Source organism: Mixophyes fleayi, chromosome 12 (genome assembly GCF_038048845.1).
Source record: "Mixophyes fleayi isolate aMixFle1 chromosome 12, aMixFle1.hap1, whole genome shotgun sequence".
Taxonomy (NCBI): domain Eukaryota; kingdom Metazoa; phylum Chordata; class Amphibia; order Anura; family Limnodynastidae; genus Mixophyes; species Mixophyes fleayi.
The window spans coordinates 42,954,645-42,968,136 of NC_134413.1; the positions used below are offsets into that span (position 1 = coordinate 42,954,645).

Genomic DNA, 13,492 nt, shown 5'->3' on the forward strand with positions numbered 1-13,492 from the left:
AACAAACAATGTATTTATTAGGAAGTCAACGTTGACTTATTGGGTGCAGTAATAAATTATTTATTAAGGAACCAATATTAATCTATTATTTTAATAAGGATTCTATAAATGTATTATTTGATTACGGGGCCAATGCTATTTTGATAATGGTGGCAATAAGAATTTATTTATGATGGATGAACACTGATTATTTCAAGATGGGTGGCACCAATTATAGTGCTTACTTGTGGAACTACCAGTGCCAGTATGCACTTGCACCAATTTAGTGCCTTATTGCCCCTGTTCATTAAAACTGGCTTCTTAATAAATAAATTATTATTGCCCCATAAAATCTCCCTAATAAATACTTACCTTATCTTCTTTCCTGTTCTGATAACAGCATGGGTTTCAACAATCTCACCTATCAGAACCACATGTAAAATATCTGCCTTTTTTTCACGGTTTTCAAAACCACACCTTGATACATTGCACGGTTTGTATTCTTTCCATGTGTAAAAATCATAGTGGCGGTTTCAGATCTGGTGGTTTGAAATAATGTGGTTTTATGTGCGGTTTAGCCTGTAATAAATGGCATGGTTTACAAACCACACATAAAACAACTAACAATGATGCCTTTTTGTGAAAGCATTTATTAAATCTACCCCACAGAGTTCTTGGATAGCTGGATGGTTCACCCCTTCCTTCTCAGACAACTAATCTAAAAAGTACTGTGTTCTAAGAGTAAGGCTGTCTGGTCCTGACAGAGATGGACAGATCCTGACCTTGACTTTAAGACTGACCTTGAGCTGCAGAAGCAATGGTTTACATTGCAACCGAGACATTCCCCTATCTCCATCATTGTTAGTATTATTTTTTTTATATATAGGCAGCTCAGATGTCGTTTCTCCCTTGATGCTGGCTAAAATCTGAGAAAAATGAGGAGGAAGAATATGTACTTTCCTTTTGAAAAATCAATCCCATAAGTACAGGTCTTTTTAAAGAGACAATTTTATCATTTTTTATTGTGCTTTCATAGCTCTGTGGAAAGTAATGGCCTAGTTTGAGTAGTGAATTTATTTTGGTGTTTTTTTTGCTCTTTCCGGTGCATTGATCATATTGTGATGCAAGATTGAACAGGAGCATACAGTATAAAAGGTATACTTGAAATAGACGTTTTCAGAGTTTAATGAATAGGCAAAAGGTTATTCTCAAATGGGACATCCTCAATGGCTGCTTCACCAATCAGAAAAAAATATAACTACATTATTTGGCTCAAGACAGGACCAGAGTTGACTGCACACCCATTTGCATAATGTAAATTGCATGATTTTGTATGCCCACAAAAAAACCTGCAAGTACCTACCCCTATGCAGAGTTGTACGCCTCCACACTTGTGCCTACTTGCTCTTGAAGAGGCATGGCAGGGGAGGGAAAGAGTGTTTTTACATAGGGAGAGCACAGTAAGGGCGTCTTTGAAGAATTGTGAGCCGATGCAGACCTGAACCCAGACGTCTTTTGCAACCATATTATTTGTACCAGCCTAGGGTGGTGCAAATACACTCTGATGACGGCCACAAGTCAGCCACTTGTTTGGCTGAAGTATCACTTCCGCAAACCTGGCGCATATGCTACGGACGCTGAGCTAGATACATCTTGAGGTGCATAAGACTCAGCATATGTGCTGAAGTACGCTGCACGTTGGGCTTTAAACTATGTCCAACTTGTGGTCAACTCTTAATCAGGCCTACATTGTACAGTATATTTACACTTAAATGACCCAGTGGTGACTGGTAAATATATAGTTACTTGCCATTTGTTTAGATAATAGAGTTAGGCAACCTGTGGTTCTCTACTTCCACTTGGACTAAAACTCCACAGCAACATACTTTACACCTTTTCATCTCCCTTTGCTTTATATTTCTCAACAGCGGTACATTTTCCACGTCTCTTTCATTTTTCTTTTTACTGCTTACTGCTCTTTTGCATATTTTTATTTTCATTACTGTTCACATTTCCATCATGCTTCATTACAATTAGTCTTGCCTTTTTAAGATGTGTTTGACTTATTGCATTCAATCTTCATCTCCTGCTCGTCCAAGTGTACCCAGTTTATTAGCCAGATCATGGAATATGCACAGCGGCAGGAGATAAGTGTGTTGATCTTGTGGGAGACAGTGACCTGTCCACTCATATAATTGTATGAGAACAGGACTGCATATGGTCATGATGCGAGTAGGGGAATGGAGGCCTGCAGGAAGCCACAGACTGAGAGCTATTGGTACCCCAGCAAAATATTATAGTGACATGAGACTCCTGTCAAATTGATGCAGGGAGAGTGCGATTTCTATATCTCTCTATGAGATGCAGTTCATACATCTATCCTGCTTAATTATTATTTTCTTACTTTTCCTTCCCGATTAATAACCCCCCCCCAACCTTATTTGTATAAAATGTTTTCTCAGTTATCTTTTTCTTCTGTTTATAACACTTCCTATCTCCCTTTTCCCCTATATTCAGCATTTCCTTTACCATTTCTTACACTTCCCACAACTCTTGCCTACTTGATTCGCTCTGTCCTTTACATATTATCTTCCTCTGTGCCCCTTCCTCTCTATCTCATATACATTTCCATATTGTTTTCATTTGCTTCCCTCTTACCCCCTCCTTTCCTCACCACTAGCATTCTCCTCTTCTCTCGCAGTATTGCGTGCTGTTCTCTCTCGTGGCATGCTAGCAATTCAATTACAGAGACGAGAGATAGCGAGTCTCTGGCGGGGGAAAGGGCCCTGACTGACAAGAAATATGACAGCCTACTTACAGGGTGTTTATGCAGTTAAACTCACCCTCGCCACACCTGCAATATGGTAGTTGTCAGGGTTTGTGGGTTTAATAGCATGCACAACTGTGAGTGTGTAAATCTGCATCTGTTTGTTTATTTACAACTTGCTACTATGCATCTGTGTGTCATCTGTGTAGACACTTATTCGGATTTGTATGTTTCTGTTTCTGCATATATTGGTTGACCAGGGATATATCTAGAACTTGGGGCACCTGCTTTGTGTGGTATCAGAGACCAGTATATAATAAAATATGGCATCGTACGGAAGTCTATGTCACCCCAAAGCAGTAAATGTGAGTGGCACAGTAGTTAGCATTGCTGCCTTGCATCTTTTTTGACTCTTTTCTGACACAGAGATTGGGAGCACATTTACACACAACCAGCTTTATATTTTATGTGTATTCTGCTTAGTGCCTAAACCCATATATCTGTATTTACAAACTGCATAACAGTTTCACTTTTCTTATTTTTGTCTTACTGTGAGGCTATGTGACATCTATATATATATATATATATATATATATCTCTGTGTGCGCTGTTCCAGTTATTTAATTACTATATCCCATAGCATGTAGATTTTTGTGCAGTTTTTTCATGATCAACAGGTCACTGAGTGTACCCAGAACCAGCAACATATAAGAAGCAGGAATCTCATAAACCAAACTTGGGAATCCTCTATAACTTCAACATTTTAGTGCTCGACCTTTCCTGCCAAATTCTCCCCCCTATACAGCCGCCTAGCTGTCCACACACGCTCATATCCCCGCCACACTTCCTAACGAATCCTGTTAATTCTGAGTGAATAACAAGCAGCAGAGACCTTGTGAGGAGCTGAACCATTTATTCAGCCTGCACGCTCACTTTTTCTTTATCGTAATTATTTCCAAGTCAGATCTCCTCCCTGATTTCCTAACGGGCCTCTCTCTCTCCGAACAACATCCCGGATCCAGAGGCCGTGATAATTCAAACCCCCAAACCTCACGGGTCCTGTACCTTTTCTTTTTTTCTTCCTCTTCTTTTTTTTTTTTATTCTGCGTTTTTTTTCCAAGGACATTTTTTATTACAAAGCTGATGAAATTTGCATATTAATTTGTTCCTTTCAATTTCTCTTTTTTTTAAGATTAGACGTGACAGGCGGGTATCAGAGCTTGCGGTAGAGTGGATAAAACAGACCAAAACACACCGGGATTGCTGAGAGGAGGCGATGGGGAGGTTAAATTCATTGCTCTATCACTGTTATTTAACTCTTGTGCTCCCACAGGGAAGTTTAGTGCATAATAAAGGTTTCAGCCTTCCCCGATCATGCTTAACACTGCTTGTGCCTGACTTGCTGTTGAAAATCATATGTCTAGTAAATGTAAACTAATACAACCACACATGCTTTGGTTGTGCTGTGATTTATAAATGTCTGTATTTTCTGCCAAAACCCAGAATAATAAATAATGCGGATGTGCAGTGACCCATAGCAGCCAGGCACCAACCGTGTTGGTTGCTACCGGTTATTACGTATTTGCACTTTTACCATAATCAGTTCTCTCCATACTTGTGACGAAAGGCTGAAATTCATAATCATGACAGCAGAATGACCCATTACAGAGGCCATTAGGGGAAGGGGGTGGGCAGTTAGTATCTTCCAAAACACAGGGGGCGCAGACATTGGACAATATGCCATTCTGCAGTTGGGCGGATAGAGTTTAACATTAAACATTTATTAAAATACAAATTCTTAAGTACCTGCACATGAATTTGGTGGTTACCGTTAATGGTCCAGCGCGTGTATAGTCGGCTGAAGTTGTTGGGAGGTGGTGGCGACATCCCCTCTTTGAGCTTGGAGAGTGGCACTTGGCTATGACGTCATAGCCAAATATCACACTCCCAGCGTAACACTGAAATGATTCAGCAAGCAGCAGCTTCACATGTAAGAAGATTCCAACTGCTTCTCCTTCATGTCAGCAGCTGGCGCTCCATGGGTGCCACAGGGGCATTAAACCCACTGGATGAGTGAATTTAGTCACTTTTTCAGTTTAGTGGCACCTAATCTTTGGCACCAGCCTAATGGTAGCGCCGGCCCTGAGCACAAGAGATCCTCTCTCTAGCATTATTCAAGCTAATGGCAAAGGCGCTAACAATACTGCTGCCTATGTTAATCAGGCAAACTGTAGCAGAAGAGAGAACCTTCTGCGTTGGACCTCCAATGAGGAGAGCACAGGTAAGTAAGATTTTGTGTGCCCAAAGCTATTTTTTTTTTTACATTTTAATTGAAATTAGCCTTTAATTAAGCTTAATAAATAAATGGAAATGTAATGAAATGGAATTGTATTAAAAATCTAATGTTAAAGCATGATTAAAAAAAATGATTAAAAAGAAATCGGTAGATTTGCACTAGTTTGTCTAGAATTCCCCAGAAGGCACATGGGTTTACAGAACAAGATGCTGGCGTTTGCAGAGGATCAGAAGTTTGCTCCAGCAGAGAAGAGGAGTTGGGGTCTTCGTTGCCAGGAATGGAATGGGTGCACCTAGTTTTGATGAGTAGTTCAGAAGTAGGATTTTCTTTTGCATAGCAGGATTACTGAAAGGAAATAAACAGGTGGTAAAGGCGCATTTTATGGGCCGTTTCTTACTGTGCACTGTGTGCAGAGCCATGTACACTCTGCAAGGGGACTTGAAGTTTGCACCTGCACAGAGCTGGCAGTCTTTGGGTCTTGTCCTGTACTTTTAATGTGACGTTTCACTTCGATGGAGCAGTACATTTCCAGACACATTCCAAACAATGTAATAGAAAGCTTTACACACACTAAATTGCAACTTGCAATAAAGAGAGAACCCCATATCCATCCACTCTCATGATTAATTAAAGCCAGTATTAATTAAAACAGTATTTTAGGAGAAAAACTGAAAACTTAATTTTATAGAAAGGGTTGATTCTAAAGTTATAAAAGGACTTTGATATGGCGTTTTTAATTGTCTAGATGCCTTTGCTGTACCAAACCGTATTTAATCCTGACTTTTGTAAGAACCATGATTCCACCAAGCTTTGAGAGTATAGGGTATAAAACATGAAAATTCTAGGAGCAATGATAATGTTCCATTGAAGTCTAGTAATGATATTTATTTTACATGAGTACAACAAGCAGGTTTGCAGCTCACACTCATGTAAGTAAAAATAATTTTCCCCCACATAAAATACATTTATTGAGGTGTTATGAATGTCTACTGTACATAATACATTTTTAAAGTTGCTGATTGCAAGCACATGTTCTAACATGTATACACAGGTGCCATCACTAGTAATCTGCACTCACAACCAACCTGTAGCTGGTGCACGTAATACGACAGAAAAACACGTACCTTTGAGATGCCCAAAGCTTGATCTGGACATTGCAACGTGCGCTCGAGATTGGCACACTCTTATTGCACATTGGCTATGTGCCTACGACCAGCCCCCTCCCCATTCCACCCATGAGATCATAGGCTGTAGTAAGAGACCTTTGCGCTGGTAGATGAATTGAACGTCGCTGATTTCTCTGGCGTATGGTGCTGTTCTGGGCATGCGCATAGCGATTTTATGTCAAATACAGCACATATCAGCATTTACGTTCCTTAATGAATCAGGCCCATTGTGTTTAGCTACTATATAAGTGTATCTGCAATTGATTCTGTGTCCAGGGTCAGTTTTTGTGACTGCCATACAGAAATGTCTTTGATAGTATTGTAATTGTTATATACTGTAGTGTAAACTGTATTGCATTCCCGACTGTTAAATGTAACACACAGATTGCTAATCACTGTCAGGATATATAGCACATTTAGCCATGACTCTGATTATAGTTCACATAAAAATAATTTTCTTCTAATTAAATGTGAAAAGAAAATCCAAAACAATCAATTCATATACTGTCTAGGATAGGATTATATTCAATATATTCTCACCTTTTATTTTCATGCATTTTAGCTGCTTAAACTTCACAAGGTTCTGTTTGGTTCTCAATCTAATAAGTATGTAAGTATGGTTTTGGTGGTGTATTTAATCCCCAGGTAAACTTTTTTGGGGAGAAACTAGTTCACAGTGTCTACCCTGTATATTTCACTTCAAAGATCAATGCACTGCTCCACTCTTCCCATAGCCATCCTACAACGCCAACGTTCATTAGATAGATGTCTCATCCATTATTAGCAGTCCTCACTGTGACACAAGGACAATTCCTGTTTTGAAATATTGAACACATTTCCAGGCTCATGCTGCGTGTTACATGTGTGTAGAGGGGTATTAGAGGGGGGGCACAGAGAAACTAACCACCCCCCTTCCCCCTCTACCATCTTTCACAATCCATCTCTTTCCTCTCATAGCTGCGAGGCCTCATTGGGGATACATACATTAAGCCCTTTAAATCGTTTATAATAAATCTTTGTCTAAGGCTCATTTTGACAGTCTCTCTCTTTCCATCTCGCTCTCTCTTTATCTGACCCTTTTAAAAGAGCTTCTTTTAAAAGAGAATCCTCAATAGTCTGTTAATCCACTGGGTGTACTGACAGAGAGAGCAGACAGAGAGAGACAAGAAAGGCAAAAAGATACAGCCCCAGGAAATATACACACACAACGCAGTGCATTTACACAGAGCTGGTGCATCCAGACTGCTTATTAACCTATTTCATGCCACCAAGGCTTAGCTTTACCTTTACTGTCACATATTAGTTACTGACCAATTTTACTGACCAATGTTATTTCTCTATAGGCTCCTTGGATAACTGGAGGGTTAAACATTTTGTAGGGATGTCAATTCGGTGCATTACTTACTACCTATGCTGCATTTATGCATTAACATTATAAGCCTGGCACTACTTACACAACTATCCCTCTTATGGACCCAGATTCCTCTGACCCTGTTGTTGTCCATTTTCTATACATTTGATATACATTGTCCCCTTTATATACATGTTATATACACCTTTCAGTAGAGGTCATATACAGAGCACACCTGACACCTTGGTTTTGCTTCTAGATGGTCTGCTCTGTGCCCATTAAGGTACATGTCTAATTCCACTCTCAGGAGATGTCTCTGAAAACTACAAGTGTGCCTAGTTCATAATTTGGATAAGAAAGTCTACTGACATAAGTGCTGGAAAGCCCTGGGAGGATATTTTTTACCCTTTTCAGTGGAGTGGGGTGCAAACCACTCCAGACAGCTCTGGTTTCAGCCTGGGCTTTGAGACAAATCTCAAAGCCCTGAGAAAAACTTCTCCATGGTGTAGCAACTTGAGCTCCGGTGAATGGCACTCTGGGTAGGATAAATTTGTGCACACTACCTGGGAGTGCTGCATAAAATGTCCCCCTTTGGTCATTGGAAATGTGAAGTATGTACAGGTATATGTATGGGACTAAGCTAAGTAAAAATGTAAACTGATATTAGGTGTTTCTCATTAGCAATTTGAAATGCCAAGTAGTCTGCAAGCCATGAATGGTCATTTTATACAGTGTTCTGCCAATCAGTGCCAGGCATGAGATTACCGCGTTCTGCTTCTTAACGGTAGGAGGGTTGTAGTTAAAAATGTATTTTTGGTTGGAATTATTTCTTAGAGGGTGTATATAAAAATATGTGTAGCTAAAAACGTGAAAAAAGAAACTAGGTGAATTGGACTAAACAAGGCGGTTGTTTTCCACGTATAATGGATTTGCTAAATATTTATATACCAATAGTGTTTCTTAGGAAACTCTTCCAGACATAACTAGTTATCTGCTAAACATTTATAGACATAAGAGATTAACATTGGAGAAACCCTGTTCTATAAAAACTATTGTTGGATGGTGAAGAATGTTAAATCACATCTTTTACAAATCTTTTACAAAACCGTGGGTTCTGTTAAGAGTCACAGAAATATGCATATAATGTCTGTCACAGCAATATTTGAGCTATGTTAGTCCTGTCCTACAAATTGTATTTAGATGGTGGCAGCTATTGTCTTTCTGCATTTGGACTATAACTCCCAATATTATCTATCAGAGAAACTTAACTTCAGTGCTCAGACGTGATTACCTAGTATTGGTACATATAACCTCAAAAGTCTGACTACACTTCATTTAGAAACACATGTACCTGTAATTAACACATTAAAGTCAAAGGCGGGAATGACACCTAATACTGAACAGATTTTCCTGTTGCACAAGTGAGGACGTGCAATGATTTCCAGATCTGTCCTGGCCCGCCCTGCCGTGAAGCTCCTGTGATCCCGTTCTCTGGTGAAGCTGAGCATCGGATCCTAGAACCAGCTGGATCTGACGCCGACACTCCAGTTTTTGATCTTACAGCTTTTGATTAGAACTAATGAGCTTGTTTAATTCAAAATGGGAGCCCTGTGATAAAAGAAATAGGTTTGATTCCACTGGATTAGAGAGGAGAATTATCTGGCGTAGAGACGGATGCTTAACCCCAACTCATGCCACTGACGTTCTCTCCATTAACCCTTTCACTGCCGGACAGAACTAACAGCACAGTGCACTCCTTAATGACACAGGAAATGCTTCAATTCAATGCAGCCCACAGCATGCATATAGCTGATTATTTCAAAGTGCAAGTAAGGTCTGAACCCTCCTACAGTTCACCAGGAAGAAAAGTAACTTTGAATGAGTCACCCATAGATTAATTATTGCCATTTATATCCAAGCTTCTTGGAAAATGTTGACATTATCCCTTTTTTTCTGCTTTTGTAACTTCTGCCCTTCTCTTGCAGTGGAGTCCTCCAGCCCCGGAATCCTCCCTCAGGACAACTCCCTAGAAAGGTCTTTCTTTATTCGGATGAAGTCTACACTGACTAAGAGAGGCGTGCATATCAAATCCTCGGGGTACAAGGTACGTCCTGCAGGAGTGACAAAAACTGCCAAACTATCCAATTAATTATTAGAGATCATTGTTCTACTCTGAAAGTAGTTAGAGAAAGGTTCTACCACCTGCTGCTTGATGACCATACACCATGTAAGTGACAATAGGATAGTGAAAACCATTGGCCCCCTGTTGTTCTTGGCTATATCAGTATTGGATTATGGTCCTATTAGGCCTAGAAGTCTATGATTAGATTCATAAAGTTAATATACCTATGAAAAGAGGACACAATTTGTTTGTATTTGGAAAGAAAAGTACACGGTAGAACTGACATTGTACCTTAAACTATATGGTGTATACAAAAACGATATAAAATAATTTAGGTTATTTTTACGGGCCTAACAATTGTGTTTCAACAGAAAGTTTTATACCTTTAATATGAATGTTAAACCATACTATGATGTCCCTTCCGTTGCCGTTAGTGATTTATATGTCTGTTTTTGTTTTGTTCCACCTCGTTCCATTTTACTTTATGACACTCTCCCTCACTATAAGGAAGGTTAAAACCATTAACAGATAAAGGAGAGCCTCTATTCTGTCATGTGTAACACTGGGACTCTGATTCTTTTGTTTCGTAGGCAGAGTGGAGGGGACAGCAAAAACAAAACAAAAAACATTCTCAGCCTTTGTCCCACACCCCCTTCTTCTGCCCTGCTCCCTCAGCTTTGCTTTTCAACTTCAAGGCCTTCATGTTGCTTCCAAATTGTGTCTGGGAGAGAATTCCCCTCCAGGCTGCCTACAATCTAAAGGTGTCTTTGAAGAGCCTATAGTATAAAGAGTCAGGATGGTTCCTCTCTCCTGAGGCGGGAGGGGATAAGAAAGAGAGAAATACAGTCATTCTTGTCTCTGTGTGGAAGAAACCTGGCATCGATACTGCAAGGACTCAGACTGGGCACCACATACATCCTGTGGGTTTTACTACAGAATGACTGAGAGAGGGAAGGTTAAAACCACTAATGTCTGTTGTCAGAGGTATACTGTGCCAGTCTTACATGGACACTAAGAATAGAGTTAAGCGCTATGGCGTCTATTATGTTTCGGAATGAGACCGAACGAGCTATGATGGGTGCAGAATGAGGTAGATGGAACAATTTATGTGTGTTTGGTTTGAAACATGAAAGCAGAATTTTCCCTGTTGTTACTCTTACAAAACAAAGATTGAGGTTTGCCGCGTATAAAAAAATCTAGACCTGTGTACTTGTGTGACACAAAAGAGATGGTAATGTATGTTGGGTATACATGAGAAGCTGGCAGTAACTGCTGAACATATATGAAACGGCATTTACCTGTCTAGCAAGGAAACAGCCTGTAACTAGCTAGCATATTAGTGTTGCAAGTTTATTATTTGTATATGATTGTCTAGTAGTCTAATAGTTTGTGTTGAGTGATGTATAGTAGTATATGAATAGGTGGCTTGTAATATAAAATGTCTGATAAATATTTTGTCATGTTTGTCTGGCATAGTCTCTTGTGTAAAGGTGATTGAAGTTATTTTATGTGTTTATGTCAGCTGAGTATGTGTGTGAGTGAGTTTGTATGAGATTATAGATGGAGTTGTTTAGTTCTGACAACTGTTTTTATATGCTTAAAGTGGGTAGCAATTTTTAAGCAAGGATGAGGCAGAGGTTGACACTTCTTGCTACGTCAGAACAATGACCTAGCAGTGCTCCCCATGCTACAGTGCATTAGGTCTCTAATACTGCTTTTGTATAGAATATGGGGAGATTCAATTAGCCGCGTTGTTCAGTAGTAACTTACGAGAAAGGATTTCTGTGAACATTTACCGCAGTTTACGGTACAGATTATTACCTGGAAACATCCAGAGGAAATACATTGTGTGAGGTTTCTATGGGAGTTCAAGACTAAATCTAAATGAATCTCCCCCTATATGTCTGGTTCTCTTATACAGATATGATCTTTGGTTATAGAGGGATTGGAACTCTATACAGCTCACCACACATTCTGACAATACTGTACTTAAACATCAGCTCTTTAACATAGAGACTGCCATTGCCTCACTCCCTGCTGTTACACAATACCAATGCACTTAGAAATCAATGTGTATTGTATAACTTTCTAAGTGTTATTTTGCCAAGGGAATAGACCACCTATTGCATTCACCCGACCTGTCTGGATGTACTTAATAAACATGAGTAACATCATTTTTTTTGTTTATTTTAAAATTGCTGAAAAAAACAAGAGAGCGTGCATAAACCCACATATTCACAGAAGTCACATAGTAAATGGTAACTTGAGAATGATCCAAGGTAATAAAGAGCTATACAAAAATCTAAGTAGAAAAGTGTGTAAATATTGAGAAACCAAGGTGTGTCAGGTCATAGCTAGAGCTTCTATTATATCTTTCAGAAACAACTCTATGAGGGGTAAACACTAGGGGCCTGGTTCATTAGTGATCTTATCTTGTGCAAAAGTTAAGATGCTTATTTTAAGAAGAATCAGGGAGATAAAAGTGAAGTTAAGATGGATTTTCATCTTAACTTAAGAAATTCTTCACTTACGCAGTGGATTTTGATTCTTATCTCCCTTTTCTGGGCATGCACAGAGTGGATCTGCTTAAGATAAGCAAAAAACGGCAGATAAGATCACTAATGAATCAGGCCCTAGGTTTGGAGGTGGTCATGTTGATAGCGTCATAATGACCATAATTTTGAGGGTTCTAGTAATTTTAGAGGCTGTAGACAGTAATTTCAAAATCCACCCTATGAAAAGTGAATGTGAGGGGCCTGTAAAGTTGACCACTTGACAGCCTTGGATATATTCACATACTCAAGCAAAAGGTTACATAACATAGTAGCCGACAAGCTGGTAACAAATACCAGTAGTAATAAATGGGCAGCAGAAATGAAGTCATATTACAAAGGGTAATTTCCAAGCAATTACAGCAAGTGGGCTGAAGGAGGCGACAAGAGGAAAGAGGGCCCTGCTCATGAGAGCTTACAATTTAAAAGAAATCTAGAAGAGCAATTAATTGCAAATCTCACTGGCTGCTGAAGGGTTAATCAAGCTTTCCCAGATTTTACAGTTAAGGTCGTAGGAAGGGGAGTCTGCTTCTGACGTTGTATGTACCTCCGCTCTCCCCCCCGCCTTCAGTGTCATTTTAGATTTAGCCGCTGAAAGATATAAAAGTACTACAGGAGTCTCTGATGTGTTTCTTGCCACAAGCAATCCAGCAGCAAAACTCCCCACATGTGTCAGAGACGAGTCTACTAACTATTCTTCTGCTTTTTAGATTATTTGGTCTGCGGCACCCTGCCTCCCACTGACCAGCCCTTCTTTTTTATTTGTTTGCATACTGTGTTTTATATTCGTTCTTACAATGCTTTATTTTTGCCTGCTTTGGCCATTTTTGTTTGTTGTTTCATGTTCCTTTTTTATTGCCACCCAGCCATTTTAGTTATGTCTGTCTCTATTTTCCCACTTATGCCTCTCTTTTCAATGTCTATGCTTAATCCATGTGTGCCTCATATTCTCTGCTTATGCCCCTCTCTTCATCTGTGTCTATTACTCTACATCCATCTCTCTATGTCTCTATCGTTCATGTGTTGCTGCTTAGTTATCGCTTGCTCTCTAGAGCTCCATCCACCAGTCTCTCCCGCCATTCTTCTCTTTCAGTCCATCTCTCCATCTGTTATTTGCTCACTCTCCTTATCTATCTTACACATACTTATCTGTCTCTCAAACTCTGTCTACTATGGTACACTTTGTCTCAGTTTTTCACTTTTTTTTTCTTCTTTCTTAAGTATAAGGTGTTTTTTGTCATTGGTAAGAATCACCAAGT

At 39.5% G+C, this 13,492-nt stretch overlaps 1 protein-coding gene across 6 annotated transcripts in view; it reads left to right on the forward strand.

The window, feature by feature from the left end:
* The window catches only part of NPAS3 (neuronal PAS domain protein 3), a 344,422-nt gene that overhangs the window by 290,735 nt on the left and 40,195 nt on the right, over positions 1-13,492 (forward strand). For all 6 annotated transcript variants that reach the window (XM_075192988.1, XM_075192989.1, XM_075192990.1 and 3 more), the window contains one exon: positions 9,545-9,663. In XM_075192988.1, coding sequence (XP_075049089.1) covers positions 9,545-9,663 — 119 coding nt within the window. The remainder of the gene's footprint in view (positions 1-9,544; positions 9,664-13,492) is intronic.